The sequence below is a fragment of the Amia ocellicauda genome, chromosome 23 (assembly GCF_036373705.1).
Source record: "Amia ocellicauda isolate fAmiCal2 chromosome 23, fAmiCal2.hap1, whole genome shotgun sequence".
Lineage (NCBI taxonomy): Eukaryota > Metazoa > Chordata > Actinopteri > Amiiformes > Amiidae > Amia > Amia ocellicauda.
This window is the reverse complement of record NC_089872.1, coordinates 2,636,080-2,655,011: the sequence shown is the minus strand read 5'-3', so window position 1 is coordinate 2,655,011 and position 18,932 is coordinate 2,636,080. Positions and strand designations below refer to the sequence as shown.

The window sequence follows — 18,932 nt, the reverse complement described above, 5'->3', positions numbered from 1 at the left end:
GGTCTCGGAATGTGTTCAGCTACACTAGTCTACACTACCATTAACAATGAGATGACTCTTAGAGGTAGCATCAATCTGTTTCCCAAAAGCTAACCCTTACCACCATTAAGTTTGTGTCTCCTATATAAACAAGTTGAGGTATTGTTTAAAGAGATTCAGAACCCGGGACTGATCAGAAAACACAATGGGATCTAAGCTTACACAGTTAATCTTTTTAAAATGTATCTTTATTTTTCAAAGACTTTCAATGTACTCATAATGAAGACACTATTCTTTAAGATATGTTTTATTATTTACATATTTTGCAGCTGGTATGGAATTCAGTCTTAAAATACCCCTTTGATCTGACCTAAAGGCACATTTAAACACAATGTGGCACAAGAAAATACAGTTAGGATGGTGTGTTTAATCCAATACATATTTGGAGGTCATGAAAAAATGGTTTGCATTCCTTTCCTGGTATAGTTGTCCTGGCCTCTTGCAAAGTTATTTCAGTTCCAAGGCGGTGTGGGCTCCAGGCCCTGACAGACTGCACTGGCTTGTATTGGCTGTGTCAAGCTATGCTGGCCCAGCCTGTTCCAAACCCACGAGCCTGGCACTGACCTGCCACAGCTGATGGGCGGCTTCAGCATCCTGGGCCTGAGGAGCTGGCTCCTTCTCTTTTAGGACATCAAAGTATTTACCAGTAACTCCTGCAAGCTCTTCAGCCACTGCCAGGAAGACACTGGGCTGTGCCCCCTGTGTCGGTGTTTTCACTAGTAAATAGAACAACGGGCCTGCAAGGAGTGGAAAAAACACAGGAAGGTGAGAATGGCACAGCATCCTTGTAGGTAATTTGGAGTGGCACCAAATGTGGATTTTGTTTTCTACATCACAATCTCTTTCAATATCTTTTAGACCAGGCCTTTTCAAACCTGACCCCAGCATTTTCTCAATCTTGCTGCTTATTAATTGAATGAAGTATAGAATCTGCTAGTTAACTGTGCTTATAAACTGATATGCAACATTTTGATCTTCAAATAAAATATGCATTTCTTGCAAATATATTTATTTTAAATTGGTCCAATTGATTTAGGATGCGGTTAAGTAATTCAGAGTTCAGCTGGAATGAAAAGATGACCTTGAAAGATCAGTATGGGGCATGCCATGCAGTACTATATACTAACCAAAGCATCCAATGGACTTTGAAGTACCAGGCTCAGTAACCAAAATTATATCCACTTAAATCTTTAGGTGATGAAGTAGTCAGGACACTGAACATTTTTGAAAGATTGATTCAGTTACACTGAAGGGCTACAGCTCTGTGATGCTGACAAGATAGTTTTAAGTATATGTTTTATGCAATCAGCGGTTTTCTTTTTTCTACCACCAGAATATGTCTGATGAAAAGATCTAAGTAATTTTTTATCTGCAAAAGTGAAAAACTTTTTGTTTTTAGCACTGGCGGAACTCAGCCCTTACTAACCTCATACACAGTTTTAGACCTTAGCTGTATCACCATAATTTTGGTTCTGGGAATGCTGAAGAAGACCAAATATTTCCTGTTCAATGTACAATTAATCTTAAAAAAAGCATATTAAATCGCCCTGGACAAGGACGTCTGCTAAAAAATACATAATCATAATAATAATAATAAATGGCATTAGACTTTCTCACCTAGCACTGTGCTGGAGAACTGAGACTGGTGCATCCCACTGTGCCTCCCCAGATCTGTGGCTACAACACCAGGGTGCAGGGCATTCGCAGTCACTCCAGTACCTGTGCAAAGGGAACAGATTGATCAGGTGTTTCGGCAAATTTTGCATGTTACTGACTATCTGTATCAAGCCCCCGAATACCCCTCAGTCAAGATTTTTGATTCAGTTGATCAATAACTAAGATGAGTTCAAAGAAATTGATGATTTAAGTTGACCTCTGAAAGTAATTGGATTGATCAATAACAAACGTGCATTCCTAGTCTTTAGAACATGGTGGTTCAAGGGTGACCTATAAAATAAACTGGACCGGGGCTCTACAGAACAAGAGCTGGACACCACTCCTCAACAATGTGTAATGTCAACTGGTTTACTTCATCCCACCCCACAAGTTTTATTCCAATGGACATGGCCTGACTTACCCTGCAATCGTGTGGCCAGCTCTTTTGTGAACAGGACATTGGCAAGCTTGCTCTGGCAGTAGGCCCTCTTGGTGTCATACTTTTTCTTCTCCCAATGGAGGTCGTCAAAATCTATGTCTCCCACGACGTGAGCCAAAGAGGACAGGTTTATGATCCGACTAGGGGCGAATTTCTTCAGCTTTTCCAGCAAGAGGTTGGTCAGCAAGAAATGCCCTGAAATGTAACACAAGAGCACTGTGAGGGGTGGATTCCTATTTCCTCTATGACTGAACCTTCTGCATAGTTCTCTATTAAAGTCTATGCTGTATTGGCCACAGTTTAATATTTCGCTTAAAACATTGAATAGCTCACCTAAATGGTTAACACCAAACTGCATTTCATATCCGTCTTCCGTTTTCCATTGTGGGCATCTCATTACTCCTGCATTATTGATCAGTATATCCACACGCTCCTCTTCTGAAACCCGACAGAAATGAGATTTCAAGGCATCAGTCAGAGCAGCAAGATCTGACCTACATTCGATAAAAGGACACTGCAGTTCACTTTTACAATCTGGGAGCACAGTAACCTTTAACTATACCATAGCTTGTGAGAATTGCCTTAGTTTTGGGTAACACCACCAGGCAAAGATGTAGTTTTGCTTTATGTCCTGGTCATTTATGTATTTTATAGATCTTGACTCATATGATACAATATTTTTAATTGTGCTTAATAATGAATAGTAATCCATAGTTCAACTATACCAGACAACTGTTAAACAACAACTTGTGTTCCTGTGACTTGAACCTCTTCACAATAGTACATTTTGTCCCTCTATAGCTCTTTCACTGACAAGAAGCAAAGTCACCTAACATTAAAAGTATACACAATCCTCCATGAACAGCAACTCAGCATGTTCTAGTTTCTTGTTCAATCCATACAAATCAAACCCGTGTCTTATCTCAGTTCAATCAGTTGGAATCTTTACATTTTCTATAGGATTAATCAAGGAATAAGTTTGACAACAACTATATATACACTTGCAGCTGCATTTTCCTCTCATGGAATAGGGATGGGCAACTCCAAGCCTCAAGGGCCGTGGTGTCCTCTGGTTTTCATTCCACCCCAGTTTTTAATTACTTAGCTAACTATGTGGATAATACATCAAAACGCCTATCATATACAGGTATTAATTAGTTGCTAATGTAAAGGTACATGTAAAACAGGAATCTGGCCCTCAGGGACTGGAGCTACCCATCCCCGTCTTGGAGGCAAGACTCTCCCGAGCCACAGCTCCTGCAGCATACAGACATTGGGATGTACTTGGGGGCACGGAGAATCAAAATGTGGGATTATAAATGCCATTGACTTGGTCAGCAGTGCAATATACCATAGATCTGGTCATCAATCCCTACCTTGAATTATCTTCTCTGCAAATTCCCGGATTGATTTCAAGGAAGCCAGGTCAATCTGCCTGGCGTAGACATTCCGATTCAAGGTGTCCCCTCGGATTTCTTTCGCTGCTTCCTCGCACTTCATCATGTCTCGGCAGCCCATTATAATGCGGCCCCCTGTCCAGCAAGGGTAGTGAGAGCAGTTAGCATAGTGAGAGGAAACTGGAAGTGGGGAGCACTGCTTCTCAGTGATATTGAAAATGAAGACCTTCCATTATGACAGAGACATATTAATTTCATACTTTCCGATTACCAAAACATGTTAATTGGGAGTAAACTCTGAAAAGACCAGACCAGACAATTGTACTCTTATATTAGCCAATTCTTTCATCCAAGGATTCAATGTTATTACAGAAGCGTAACATTGCCCGTTAGAAGATAATTTTGTTGAAGCCAAATCTATCAGCTGACACAGCTTACTTTATGAATTAAAATTTGTACAATAGTACAAAATGGATTTTTCTAACCTAGTGTTTTCTATATAAAAAAAAAACTCAGTCCCAGTCTTAGTCCCACAAATTGTATATTGTCAACCACTGATATATGTGGGATAATTAACGAGTAAGATTGAAAATTGTATTACATTGTATTTTATGACAATGAAACCTGTGCATTTAAAAACTAAATGTTACAAAAATAAAGTCTATTTATTACCTATTCCTGAATAAAATATTTAAAAAGTGGTGATTAAGGCATGTGTTCTCATCCTTATTATGATTAAATAATCCCAGAGCAGCAGGACTTTAATTAAGGGGTACAGTACCCTTCCATATCAGACAGTTGGGGGAAAACACTGTGAAAGCACAAGAATATCTCACCTCTTCTGGCCAGTTCTCGTGCAGTCTCTTTTCCTATGCCAGTGTTTGCTCCTGTAATAACCACTGTCTTCCCTTTAATCTTCGCTTTGCTCGGGCAAGTGCCTCCAGTTACATAATCTCTATGAAAAACAAGAACAATCACTTTTAAAAATCAAGAGTGAATTATTTCCTATCCTATAGTTTGAAGAGCTCTCATGGACAATGCATTTGGTTTCTACCCGGACATGCATAATCCCAGAAAGACAGGTTTTTAACCTTGGCCCCTAAATTCAAAGTTATGCATGCGTCTACTGAACATAAAACCTTGCTAAATTTGTATTGTTGCTATATATTTATTTTCATGCAGTCAGGTTCAGCTTATTCTTTTATAAATAAATGTATTAGTACAGACTGCTCTTAATCATCCATCCATTTTCAATAACATCATCCAGAACAGAGAGATGGTGCCTGACCCAGCAGATATGGGATGAAAAGCAGGGTACAGCATGGATGGGACAGCGTCTCAGAACAGCACACACAAGGAAACTACAGGGAAATTCAGTGAAGCAAATCCACCTAAGCAGCATGGCTATGGGATTTAGGAGGAAACTACAGCCCCTTGTGAAATCACTCATGGCCACATGGAGAATATGCCAACTCTACACAGGTGCAGCCATCCCTACCCAGTGCACCACCATGCTGGGTCAACTCAGCTGGGTCTGATTGATAGCTGGAATAGTGATCAGTAGGGAGAGTCATGAAGATAATGATATCAACAGGAAATGTTCAATATTGGTAACTAACTCAAAACATTTTATTTTGTAAACAGCTATTGTTTTGTTAATACAACCTGCAGTCGTGAGGAAACAGTCAATTTAGCAAGAGTACAATACAATGAATGTGTCCATTTACCCTCGATCTAACTTGGCTATACATCCTGCAATGCATTCATTGGGCCAGAAAACAAGTGACCATGTTTAAAACTATTATTGTAAAATAAATGATTGCGTTCTGATCATCTTTGACGGCTACGTGTAAAACTCTTTCGCCTCGAAAATGTGGTATTTGAGGAAGATATTTGGTACGATCTGCTTCCGTTGTGTGACCTTGGCAAAGGTGGGATTGAAACGGATTCCTTCCGCCAGCATACACACAAGACCATAGTAACAGTAAAGGAAAAGCTGGTAAATCTTCACACGAACGAGGATGCAGTGTACAATATCTTCAATTTCTACAAGTGATCGGCTCCACATTTCTCACGTCTGCCGTGCGATGCGAGTGTGGGTTTTGCAACAACAGCAATGAGAACCATGCGACGATCAAACACAGCACAGCTGCCAGGCAGGGGACCATTATTACCAAAGATCCTATTTTTGAAAAATGTCGATTATTAATTTACCGAATCTGAAATGTGTTAGTTTATTACTTTCATTACACGTTCGCGTAGCTAAAACATGCTATATTAATGCAAGCACTCACTCACTCACAAACAGCATAGTTTAAATTGAATTACTTACTTTATCAAAACAGCGCCACCAATTACAGTTCCCACTATAGATACAGGAAGAATATATTTATTCATAGTCTGTCTCTGAGAGTTACCGATTGCTACTTGCAAAGTGTCTGTGACTGAGAAACAAGGACTACTAGCACTATTGATTTCCTAGTGGAAGGTTGACAGCAATGATTGACGTTTGCAAGCTGCAATTGCTTATCGTATTTGTCATACCCCAACCAATAAGAAAAAGGGACGTTGATAAACAAGACCAATAAACAAGGGCTTATGGGAGTTGTAGTACAAAGATAAATACGTAACAATCGTACGATTACCACATTACACAGCGTGCCCGGCGATTTCTTACAGATTTATTATAGATAATAACTAAAGATAAAAACTTTAGTTATTAGATAATAACTAGATAATAACAAATAATTACTAATTTGTAATGATTGATGCCTTGTACTTCTCTGTATTTTTGCACTTATGTTGTAAGTCGCCCTGGATAAGGACGTCTGCCAAGAAATAAAAATAATAATAATAAAATAAAATAGGCTTACAAAAAAGATTAACTCTATTATGAATGTAATTACCCTAAACCTAAATTAATAACGAAATAAAGTAATGAATTATGCTTACCTTTAAGGTAAACTAAAAAGAAGGGCTTTTTTCTTAGGAGAGATATGACCTATACATTTCCACCCATCTATTTGATGTAGCTAATATTTGTCAACTATATATACAAAACATAATTGGAATATTATACAGTAAAATTTAAAATAAATGTTAAATACCACGCCATAAATAAATACAAAGAAAATAAAACATACACAATACTAGCACATAGGATAAAGTTAACAACACAACGTTACTATTTCAAAACTTTTTTTTGCCTTGATTTGAAAATCTTAATATTGTTTTCTATCTATTTTTGATTGTTTTGTTTTCAATTAGACTTACAAATGCAAATGAATCAATATTGAACAGATGCATTGCTTGTTTTGGGTTCTTGGTTGGAGTAATTAGTTGTACTAGCCTGTACAGTCAAGTTTCTGTAATAGAAGTCATACGACTTATGGTGTTCTCTGCAATGTGTTGCAAAATGTAAGTGTGATGATTAGTTATATATGTAGTGTGCATGTATGTTATGTAGCATGCAAGTCGATTTAGATACTTGGATTTTTTTTTTAAATCCAAGAAACGGTGCCTTGGGTTTCTCCTAAGTGTGAGGTAGTGGCTTCTTCACAGTTGGTGGAGCTGTTTCGAGAGAGCGGCTCCTTGCTGTAGCGTCAATCCATCCGCTCGATGCTCGATTGCTCCTGCCTGCGCCCTTTCAACCCCACTCTCACGCCGTGTGGGGGAGGGTGTGGGCTTCAGAAACGCAGAAGTCGCGCAGTGCGCATGCTTCTTCCTTGTTCCAGCTACAACTGCAGCCGACCCATAACAATCGCCTGAATTAACCACTTGGGCCAAAGATACTGAAATTAAAAGGATCTCGGTACGAGGAATCGGGTTACCTCCCCCTTCAAAACCAGCAGCTAAGGAGACACCCGTCTAATGATGAAAATCCTAACGTTAGATTCATGGAGGATTACAAGGTGAGCCTCCCTCCCTTCCTCCCGGAGAGAAGATTCGGTGAAAATGGGCGATAATGTACAGAACAGGGTTTTTTCCCCCAAACCAAGGAGGGTTTGCTTCAAATAGCCGTTTGAAAAAAACATCGCATTCCAAGGGGATTGGCGGTGTCATATTAAAGCCCAGCTTGGGTCTTTTAACGAGAAGAATAAACACAGTTTCACAAAAAGGGATCGCTCTATATAATTCTTCTTTTTGAAATCTATTTTTTCGCTCAGCCCGGTCCAGCGCGGAGGCTGTACAGATTGACTAAGCGGCGGCGGCGGCGTGAGCAGTAACCACTAGCGCTGGCAAGCGGGCAACATCTGTATAACTCAGCGACCGAGGAAAGCTTGAAATGTGGGGAGCAGCAACATTTTTCTAGGGACCGGCGCACCGCTCATCCTGCCACAGTATCTCCAGTGTGTCTATTGAGACGAGCTTTTCTGCTCCTCCCGTTTTGATGTAAGGAGCGGCAGAAGCGACAGCAAGCATTGCTCGCTGGCTGGGCGATAGCGTCCGAATAGCGCAGTAGCCATGCAAACGCAGCAGCTCCAGTACGACTTCTTCAGCGAGGAGAATGCGCCGAAATGGCGGGGACTGCTGGTGCCTTCTCTGAATAAGGTAAGCCAGAGGTGAGGGATGGGATCGACCACCAACCCAGCAATTGCGGCACGGGTCTTGGATTGTGTCAGTATGGTTTGGGGATGAAAGGGTGTCATGACGTCCTGCATTTTTGCTAAGCAATGACAAATCATTTCTTACAGACTGTTGGATCAAACAAAATCATGTCTGAAACGAATTGATAGATCGCGTATGAATCAGCCTTGTGCTGCGGGAGATCAGTGCCGTTGCCAGTCTAGATGGGTCATTTCACCTGACCCCTTCACCAGTAAAAAAAATTGTCCACAGTATAGTTTTCCAAATCAGCCCCTTTCCCAGCAGATTTGCCAGCCAGCACAGGCAGGAGTATTGATAAATGTATCGCCCTGGGCCATGCCTTGTTGTCAGGTGAGATAGGAAATGCGTTTTTGTGGATGGCATGCTTGCTGTGCTTGCACCTTCGCCACAACTGACATACGAACAGTTCACTGTTTTAAATTTGGAGGGATTGTATTTATTTCTGTGGCACGAAATTTGTACATTTGCACAATTGTTATCACTTGATAATCTGAATTTGATAGGAAGTACTACCATGTCATTTGATTATTAGAAGCTTTTACTAAGATGGCCAATTTGAGTTTCTGAACAAATGTATAAGGACAGAAATTACAGAGCATTGCTTAATACAAACCTTTACACTGATACGCACAGAATAAGCCTAAATAATAATGTATGTTCAAATATCTTCTTCGTTTGATTCAGTTTTTGAATTCTAAGTGACGTACAGTTTTCTAACATGTAATAAACATGACATGCTTATCATACGAATGAAGGCAGTACACCAAGAAACGTCCATTCCTGAGACTGTACTGGTATTAGGTTTGTTTGCTTAGGGCTGATTATGTACAGGTGGTGTAAACTTCAATGTGCTGTAGCATTGTGCGCATGCTCCGTGAGAGTGAGAGTGAGCGTGCACAGAATTCGGATTCCAGACCCGGCGCGCCTTGTATGTCATTTAAATTCCTGTTGTAATCACACTGGGATTTTACAATTAAATCAGATGTTCGTAATATGACTGCAAGTCATTGTGAACGTCTCACATCCATGTTTAAACAATACATTACAGTAAGAAACAGTTGTGTTCATATTCAAGACAACTGGATATGACACAAAATATTGATAATAACAAATCAATTATAGCTTGCATATTCAAAAAATGCAAATTCAATGCGTTTAATCAGCAGCGAGTTTAATTATATTGCTTTGTAACAAAGTGTTCTGACCTTCCTTAAAATGAAAAATATAGTATCAGTTTATTATGCAATTGAATGTGACAAGAACAGCAGTTCCAATTTATTAGGCAACATCAAAACACGTATTTCCCAATGTCATCACAGCACGCTAACCTGAAACATCTCGTCTTAAAATAGAGACAGCAGCTACTGTAGCTTATGTACTATTGGAAACAAGGGTGATCAATTATCCTCTGTTTTTTATGAGTAATTTGCTGCTTTGTAATTCGTCAATTTGAGTCATTTGGACTTTAGGTTGTACTCAACAGTTTAGGGAACAGAAACAAAGTATAGATTTAGTGTATTGCCTCAGTTTTGTTTTGTTTTGTTTTAAATAAGATTCCAACATAATTTTAGGTTTTTATTTGATTTGGCATTATGTTTACTGTTAATAAGAGAGAATGACTCTTGTGCACCCAATATAAAGGTGGGCTCCTGCTGAGACGACTGGCATAAATGAAGGTTGCACTGCCCCTGGGGTGAGCAAGTTGAGGCAGTGTGCTGAAACTCATATTGTAACTGTTCGAAGTACATTAACGGAGAACAGACAGATTACTTTAATTTTCATTTTTATTTCTTATAACTTCATCAGACCCACCATATTTCAAAATAAATAAATAAAACAGCAATGAACTGTAAGTGGTCTATTGGGTTTCAGGTGAGCCTGCTGAGTCATCTTTCAGCTTACCCTGAGTTGGAATTATGGCTGCAGCACACATTAACCAAGTCAATTGACCTGTCACTGCTGTCCTTGACTGACTCAGACAATCTTTTGTGATTCTTTACTTCAGTTGACTTCACAGGTCTTTAGAGTTTTTCAGTGTCTGCAAAGACTTAAGATCTGCACAGAGAATGGATAACACTGTTCAGATTGTTTAAATTTGATATGAACAGCCAGAAAACATTTTGCACAAAGAAAGAAATGAAAAACAAGTTGTTTACCTCGACATCAGGAGCACCACTTCTTTGACCCAAATAAGTTGATTTACTTTCTGTCTTGAGTTTCACTGTAGTAGGCCAAGTTATTTTTTATTAGTCTACAATCTCCAATCTACAAACTGTAAACGAACAAATGAAACAAACTGTAATGGTAAACTAATGGTTTAAAGTTACAAAAGGTTTGTTAACAATATAAGAAGGATACCATTTTTTATTTTATTTTAAATACACCCCCCCCCTTCTTTTGGCAGTATGTCTTTGACGCACTATACAAAATTGGAATGTGATGACAGTGTTGTATAGTTGAAGTGAAGATAATTGAGTTTTCCTACCTAACAAAATCAAACTTTGCGTTCAATCTTTGTTTTTTCCTTGTTTCCAAATCCTCCTAACTCATTACATAAACAAGAAGCCTTGTGAAAAGAAAAAGAAAAAAGTATGTGCCAACACAGGCAGACTGTATTTAAAAGCAGTTAACCCCCTCCCCCTAAAAAATGTAAAAGTGATGCAAACATATTAGAGAAATGTGGTACTCTGCAAAGATGTGGAAGGTGCTGCAACATGTTTTGTTACTTTGTGCCAGTTTCTGAATCCTGAAGTGAAAATGAAAACAATCTGGCTGTATTAGCAATGTGCTGAAATTGAACTGCTGTGCACTGCTTAGGGCTTTCTCAAAGTGAAAGCTAACCAACTTCAGTAAACACGCACTTTTAGAATGCTGTGAGAGAGGCTCGCACTTCTAATTCTACATTGAAAAACAATCGCTGTGGATTTTGACAGAAAAATAAAACTGCTTCTTTTCTCTAGGACAAACAGAGAGATTAGAAAACATTTTAAATTGTTTATTGCTTTACCTAGCAAAGCTGTCACATTGAGCAACATTTTAAAGATTATGCAATACATGAAAAGATATATTTAAAAAACAAAAGGTTGCTATGAACACCTTTTTATAACCTCAAATTGGGAGTTGCCTACTAATCAATTGGACTCTTCCAGCCCATCATCCTAGTGAGTCTCCAGCAGGTTTTATACATCACCGATAAACCATACATTTGTAAATATTTGCAAAACATGCCATTCTGATCAATTAACCATGTGTTTTGGGCAATCCTGCAGTTTAGACATCTTTGAGATCTTTTGTAACCGATATTGATATCGGGGATGGGGCGGTGGCATGTCTTGAGGTGATCTACTCAATTTGTTGTATTGAAATCTTTACCACTGTTGCCACTATATGAAATGTTTGCAGCACATACCGCAATCAGCTGTTCTGATGTTATTGTTGGACATTAAAAAAACAAACTGCACTCTTTTTTTTTATATATATGTGGCAAACGGCTTAAATATCGATAAACATTATCAGCTACAATGACCAAAAAAAGCAGATTACCGAAAATGTAGTTAATCAGTGCACCCCTATCTGACTTCCCAAAGATTGACTGTGATTTGTTTGTATTTCTAAAATTTGAATTCAAAACTTACTCTTCTTGAAAATGTTGAATACATCATAGAACAGGCTAGACCTTGTGACTTTTAATGCTGACTAATCCTTCTAATTATATAGACCCTTAGTGTGGGTGGTGGGGAAAAACCTTTTTATATAAATTATTGAAGTTTAAGGAAATTGTAAGGAAAATCTAATATTTTAAACAATTGTCATCTCTACACTAGAGGTCACAAGGTCACTTCCTATGACACTGTCGGTACTCATAGGAAACCGTTCTTCTGAAAGGACGGGTGCATGCTTACATTTATAAATGTACATTTTTGGAAAACAATATTCCATAATTTGGTGACCCTGCAAGTAAGCAAAGGTAATTTGTTATTTTGATGAATTGAGAAACCATTTAATGTGTTCAGCACCTGTTAACCTATATCACAATTTCTATTAAGTAGCCTACTATTCAGAAGCTGTTATTTGATGGTGGCTTTTATAAGCGTGTGGCAGTATTTTTGGAGCTTATGTAGAGTAATCTTGTCCGGAGTTAGGTCGCATCAGGGTTAGTTAGGTTCAAGGTCTGAAAACTGTGAGCACTTGAGGAATAACCCATTTCAAATTCTCATCCCTACTAACCACCCCAATGGGCATTTTCTGGACTGGAAAGTATGGTGTCCAAACTCTAGGGCACATCCTACACCGCAGGGAGAATGTTACACTTTTTCTGAGCCCTGTACTGCCTCTCCCATTTAACCACAATTCTCTGGGATTTCTGTGGGGTTCTCTTCTTAAATTAATAACAGAACACACATTTTTGTATATATATTTCTGGGTATATAATATGCATTTATTCCTTCTCTTTAAGGGTTAATAATTTTTTTTTTTTTTTTGCATTAGGTCTTTTTATGGCAAAGAATGCTACTGTTCCCAAGTCCTATACAATGTTTATGAGCCAGCACAGATGGATATTTCTGGTTGATCAGCTTATTCTGGGGTCAATTTACAAGGACAGATATGTTGAGATGCAATATGTTTGCTTTTTGTTTTTGTATGAAAACCTGAAATGAAGCACTGTTAAATAGGAGTCTTAATTCTATCCCAGTGTGATTTTGAGAGAATACAGTGGTCTGTGTTGGGCAGTTAATTCATGGACAGTCCACTCCCCCTTCAACCCTGTGCTTTTTGTACTCTGTACAGAAATGGAAGTGTGGTTGATGCTGTGAATGCATTTTGCATTTTAGTTTAAAATAGGTGTTACAAGAAACATGAAGTGAAATTGAGTCTACTTTAGCTTTGACACATCGCAGGCTTTCTCAGTACGGACCATATCAAAGTAGGGCTGCAGCTATCAATTATTATGATAATTGTTTATTCTATACATAAATCGACCGATTATTTGAATAATCACAATACATTATCAATGCATTCTTATGGGGTCCTGGTGCCAACATGGCTTCCTATTCTCGAGTTCGCCAAACATTACATACATACATTACACTTAACCACTTCAACTCCAACCCTTCCCAGGTACCACATTTTGAAAATAATGATAATGATTTAATGCCTGAAATTGCTTTTAAATGTAAATATGTAATGATTGAAATACAAAATAAATTACCAAATTGTGTTTTTCATTACCCCTTTATGCTCATGTGTACCACATATTCATGTTTAGTAAAGAGATAAGTACTAGGTTGTTTTCTTATGTTTGAACAAAGAAAACAATGCAAATGCATTTTTATATTATACTTTATAATAAATAACAAACTTGTAATAAAAGCACTACACTAAAATTAAAAATATTAAACAATACACTGAAACACTAATAATATGCAATACACTGGAACTCATTTGAAAATAATACACTGAAACGCAAATTGGTATAATAAACTGAAACACTATAATAAACAATGAACAGTTATTATCAATTAAAACTCAATCTCTATCAAAACCTGTGCCATCAGTGGCTTATTCTGTGCAATGTCTTGAAATGTTCAATACAATAAGCTTGGAAGGATGGGATAGAAATGCGCTACAGGGCTCTGCGCAGCATTGTGATTGGTCTGCTGCTTCAAACGCTGCTTCATTGCCTTCTATTCAGCACTGTTTTCTGAACGTATCTCGTCACAGCACTGTATAGCTCTTGCTAAAAACTAAACAAGTACAACTAATAATAAAACTAGCAATAATATAAAACTGTATTTATATACTTGTAAAAGTTGAATGGATTTCCACAATAGACAGAAGACTTCTAGACGCGCACAGGTACATGGAGGCTCTAAACAACGTGAGTGGATAAAGTAATTGCAACACTTTCGTCAGCACAATTTCTTATTTAACACCACAGTTGCGCTATTACAAGCAATGTTGCAAAAACTTACCATGCGTTTAGTTTCTCAAGCTCAAGCTTGTTGGACATGCTCTTTTGGAAAGCTAATTCTGATTCACACACTCCACAAAGCACCATTCAGTTATCATTCTTTTTCTCTTATAAATACTCCTACAGTTTCGATATTAATAAGAATGGTTAAGATAGAGGCAACGTAGCTAAATGATTATTCGACGGCTGAAATAGAAGTTGATGTATTTTACTATTCGAATAAGTTGACTAATCGTTGCAGCCCTATATCAAAGTGTTGTCTTTCTCTTCTGACTCTTGCTCTGATGTAACTGTCGTGTCACAGCACAAAGTTGTGAGGCTAAAATGTTTGAACAGTTCTTACTCATCTGCTAAATATTTCAAGTTATAAAAATTAGACTATTGATAACAATTTGTACTGCCCAGTTATGTCAGTTACTGAAAGATGCTTGAGGTCACTATGGGTCTGTGTCTCGAACCATAAAATGATTAGTGGCACACAGCTTAAGTTTGGTCATTTCTTAAGGTCTAATAGTGGTTGTTTTTTAAATCCCCCATAAAATGAACATGAAAAAATACCTCCTATTGAAAGCATTTGGCTTATGTTAAAAACTGTTAAAATGATTTGTATGAATGTTAAATGGGGAAGAAACATGTTGCACTGTCAAGCATTTTGGCCACCTTGGTTTAATTTATTTGGAGATACTGAATGTCCCAATAAAACAAACAGTAATCTGTGCTTTTGCCTGTAAAGGCCAAGTATTGAAAGTGTGCAATATCTGCTAAAAGGTGCTGTTTTCCCTCCTTATTTCACAAACCTTAACACAGTGCGCATCAGCAGCAAAGAGGGTCTCAGGTAGGTTTTGTTTACAGGATAGGCCTTTCTATGTTTTGCTTTCTGTTGGCATGCTTACATAGATGCACACCACTCATGTTTTAATAAACTATGTCCCTCAGACCATTCGAAAATGGACCTTGCCATGCATTATGCATGTGAAGTTTGTAAGCACTTAGGAATCATTTGATATAATTGTAAAGAACTTCACAACCTCATAGATGATAAGGTGTATTGTGTCAAGATGCAAATGGAGATTATACCTCATTCCTACAGGGTACATTTATTTGTACTACCTTACATTTAAAGTGACTGTGTACACCAATTTGAGGTAAATTAATTAACATGTATATACAGCTCTGGAAAAATTTAAGACCACTTCAAATTTTTCTTAAATCAGTATCTCTACATGTATGGCAGCCATTCCATTCCTGTGTCTATTGAATTCCATCACAGGCACACCTCATTCTACTGAATGAGCTACTGATTAGGTGATCACCTGTCCTGAACTAAATCTTATTTAATGAGGAAAAGTCTAAAAACCACTGCGGTGGTCATCACTATCCTCTTGCAATAGGACCAGCTGGATAGCAGGGATACAGTGAGTGTTAGGTTGCTTCCATTCTTAAAATTTCAAGACCTTGTTCATAAGAACAAGGTCAAGCAGCAGACATTGGGGACAACAAAGCTACAGACTCGCAGAGGGTGAAAACGACTCTCCACTGACCGGGATGACCGCCAACTCATTCGAATGTCCCTCAACAACCGTAGGATGACATCAAGTGATCTACAAAAAGAATGGCAAATGGCAGCTGGAGAGAAGTGAATGGCGAGGACTGTTCGGAACCAGTTCCTAGGGGCAGGGCTGAAGTCGTGCAAAGCTAGAAAAAAGCCCTTCATCAATGAGAAGCAAAGAAGAGCCAGGCTGATGTTTGCAGAAGACCATAAGGATTGTACCGTGAGGACTGGAGTAAGGTCATCTTCTCTGATGAGTCCAATGTTCAGCTTTGCCCAACACCTGGTCGTCTAATGGTTAGACTGAGACCTGGAGAGGACTACAAGCCACAGTGTCTCGCACCCACTGTGAAATTTGGTGGAGGATCGGTGATGATCTGGGGGTGCTTCAGCAAGGCTGGAATCAGGCAGATTTGTCTTTGTGAAGGAGGCATGAATCAAGCCACGTACAAGGTTGTCCTGGAAGAAAACTTGCTTCCATCTGCTCTGACAATGTTCCCCAACTCTGAGGATTGTTTTTTCCAGCAGGACAATGCTCCGTGCCACACAGCCAGGTCAATCGAGGTGTGGATGGAGGACCACCAGATCAAGACACTGTCATGGCCAGTCCAATGTCCAGACCTGAACCCCATTGAAAACCTCTGGAATGTGATCAAGAGGAAGATGGATGGTCACAAGCCATCAAACAAAGCCGAGCTGCTTGAATTTTTGCGCCAGGAGTGGCATAAAGTCACCCCACATCAGTGTGAAAGACTGGTGGAGAGCATGCCAAGACGCATGACAGCTGTGATTGAAAATCAGGGTTATTCCACCAAATATTGATTTCTGAACTCTTCCTAAGTTAAAACATTAGTATTGTGTTGTTAAAAAATGAATATGAACTTATTTTCTTTTGTTATTTTGACAAGTTGTCATTTTCTGCAAATAAATGCTCTAAATGACAATATTTTTATTTGGGATAAATGTTGTCAGTAGTTTATAGAGTAAAACAAAAATGTTAATTTTACCCAAACACATACCTATAAATAGTATAACCAGAGAAACTGATAATTTTGCAGTGGTCGCTTAATTTTTTCCAGAGCTGTATGTGTAGCATACAGCATTGATTTGGTTAATTGTAAAATATAGGCTATATTTTCTGGCCAAATAAGTTCAGATTCCTCACCTTGCTTTTCTCCAGCTCAAAAGTCTGGTTTTGTCACTTGACAACCCAAAACAGTGATAGTTAAAATAAAACGCATTATTCTGAACAACCATGCAGAACTTTTCAGAATATCTGAACCATAATTATCTCAAAGGTGTCTTGGACAGCTGTTAAATGTCCTGTATTGTATTCCACTGCTTACAGCTCATGGCATAGGTCATCTTGGAACTTCAGACATGACCTTTGTCTTCAGAAGCCGGAGTGAGCAGATGTATCTCGGTAAATGTGATTTATATTTAAAACTACACACTCGGCAGCTCTTAATGCCATGACAGGAAAGGGGAGTGGGAGAAAAGTTGTCTTTTCCCTGAATCTAGTTGAGCAGCATTGTCTTTTAATTTGTGTCAGGCAGCTTTTGCCATATTTAGGAAACTGATTTTAGCACTGCTCTGAGGAGTAACTAAAATTAGACCCCTGCAGTTTACAGTAGGATGTTTTGCTGAGTTATTGGAATTTCCATTACCTCTCTCTGCTGCCTGCTTCTGATGTAACAAGCAGCATTCCATTTTGCCTCTTTGGATATGCAGGCGCATTATCAAAATAACCTAAACTTTCTGTTTGCCTAGTCAAATTTATCAGCTGGAGTAACTGCTGGTGGCTGCAGCTTGGGCCTACCAGGGGAGTTTTTTATTTATGACCCAGAGAGTGGAGCAGGCACTGACAATGCGGAGTGCTAGGTGTAGTACTGAGGACTTTTGGTACTCATGGTGCATTACTATGAAATAGTCACTACGAAATACACTGTTTACTAGTAACACCACTGTTAACACTTATTGTAAATAGCAATTTAAAGAAACTGGTAGGTTTAATTTTAGTACAGTTCTATATGGTTCTTATGTGTTTTTTACAGTAATTGGTGTGATACACACTGTAGGAGGATTTTCAGTGTTCAATGCTGATATTCAAACCGCTATACCTCAATAGCAAAGCACTGTGAAATGGCAGTGACCTGTTTATTAGTCCAAAAGCACAAGTATTGTAGTTATTCCATGGAAATAATTGAAGAAAGTAAACAACCATTAGCTTAGGTTACTTTTTTATGTGGTTGTTTAGTAGGCTGTTTTATGAGCTTTTGCTTTTCATGCAAGTTAATTTGAAATTGGGGTATTGAACAAAAACACTCAATTTAATTTACTACCGTTTTTTGGACTACCTTACTAAAGTATTTGTGAAGAAATGTATAGTTCCAATAACTATACGCAATGGGTCGAATGGCCTCTCGTTTGTAAACTTTTGTTTGTTTCTTATGTTCTTAGTATTAAGTAATGAGCACTATGGAAAATCAGGTAGACTGATTCACCTAGTGAGAGACGGATAAACCCTGAAACCTATACACAGATCAATCAATTATCCTACTTTATTGCAGTTATTGTTTTGGATTTGTTTTTGTTTTTCTGCGCAAAGTTTTGCTGTTGGATAATCTAAAATGTACCGTAGCACAGTAGCAATGAATAATCTCCTCAATTCTATGAAAACTTATTTAGCTAATTCTAGACCACTGGCATGCTAGTTTTCTTGCTTTCAGTGATCTACAACCTAGTTGTTCCTGAATCTTGATTGGCATACTGTATGTAGCATCAGAGTTCTGCTTTAAAAACTGCAGACTAGGAATGGTCTTGCAATTTTCATGTGATGTGTCTGCTGTGTGCCCCTTCATCTGAGTTCAATATGTTTACTGTAAATAAGTGCATGTTCAGTTGCTTTTATTCCCAGTTCTGTCTATGCACTGTAACACTATAACGTGGCAGTGGGTGCCGCTTCCTCCTCTGCCCTTGGAGCAGTTGTTTTGGGTGACAATTAAGTGTGTCTGCAGAAGTATCCAGCTAGACCAGATCCCAGCCTGCTCCCACCCCCCTCCTCTTGCTGCTGCCTTTATGACAGTGCCCAGTGTGTGGGTTTTGGCAGAGCCTGCATAATGTCTGGGTAACAATGAATTGAGATTAAGTAAGTGGTGGGGCTAAGTCTGGAATTTTCCTTCAAAACTGCCACTTTTTCTCCAGACAGAATCATGTGTGTGTGTGTGTGTGTGGCGCGCACGCGTGTGTCAGTCAAAAGTTTTAGAACACCTA

At 38.5% G+C, this 18,932-nt stretch overlaps 2 protein-coding genes across 2 annotated transcripts in view; one reads left to right on the top strand and one right to left on the bottom strand.

Annotated features, from left to right (window-relative positions):
• Positions 1 to 205: 205 nt before the first annotated feature.
• LOC136718815 (retinol dehydrogenase 13) lies at positions 206 to 6,054 on the bottom strand. The gene is made up of 7 exons (XM_066696566.1): positions 5,864 to 6,054; positions 4,368 to 4,486; positions 3,511 to 3,666; positions 2,468 to 2,572; positions 2,117 to 2,329; positions 1,657 to 1,758; positions 206 to 776 (listed from the first exon to the last, which is right to left on the bottom strand). Exons 1-7 carry the CDS (start codon positions 5,926 to 5,928, stop codon positions 559 to 561), a joined length of 978 nt encoding a protein of 325 aa, XP_066552663.1. The 5' UTR covers positions 5,929 to 6,054; the 3' UTR covers positions 206 to 558.
• A 1,166-nt stretch (positions 6,055 to 7,220) lies between these two features.
• The window catches only part of sos1 (son of sevenless homolog 1 (Drosophila)), a 94,614-nt gene continuing 82,902 nt past the window's right edge, over positions 7,221 to 18,932 (top strand). The window contains exon 1 of the mRNA XM_066696506.1: positions 7,221 to 8,082. Coding sequence (XP_066552603.1) covers positions 7,996 to 8,082 — 87 coding nt within the window. The 5' untranslated portion in view covers positions 7,221 to 7,995. The remainder of the gene's footprint in view (positions 8,083 to 18,932) is intronic.

Coding starts and splice junctions, on each gene's coding strand:
- LOC136718815 (XM_066696566.1), bottom strand. CDS start 5,928: ATGAATAAATATATTCTTCCTGTATCTATAGTGGGAACTGTAATTGGT. Junction 3,667..4,367: donor ACGAGAACTGGCCAGAAGAG/GTGAGATATTCT, acceptor CTTGCTGGACAG/GGGGCCGCATTATAATGGGC. Junction 2,573..3,510: donor TGCAGAGAAGATAATTCAAG/GTAGGGATTGAT, acceptor GTCGGGTTTCAG/AAGAGGAGCGTGTGGATATA.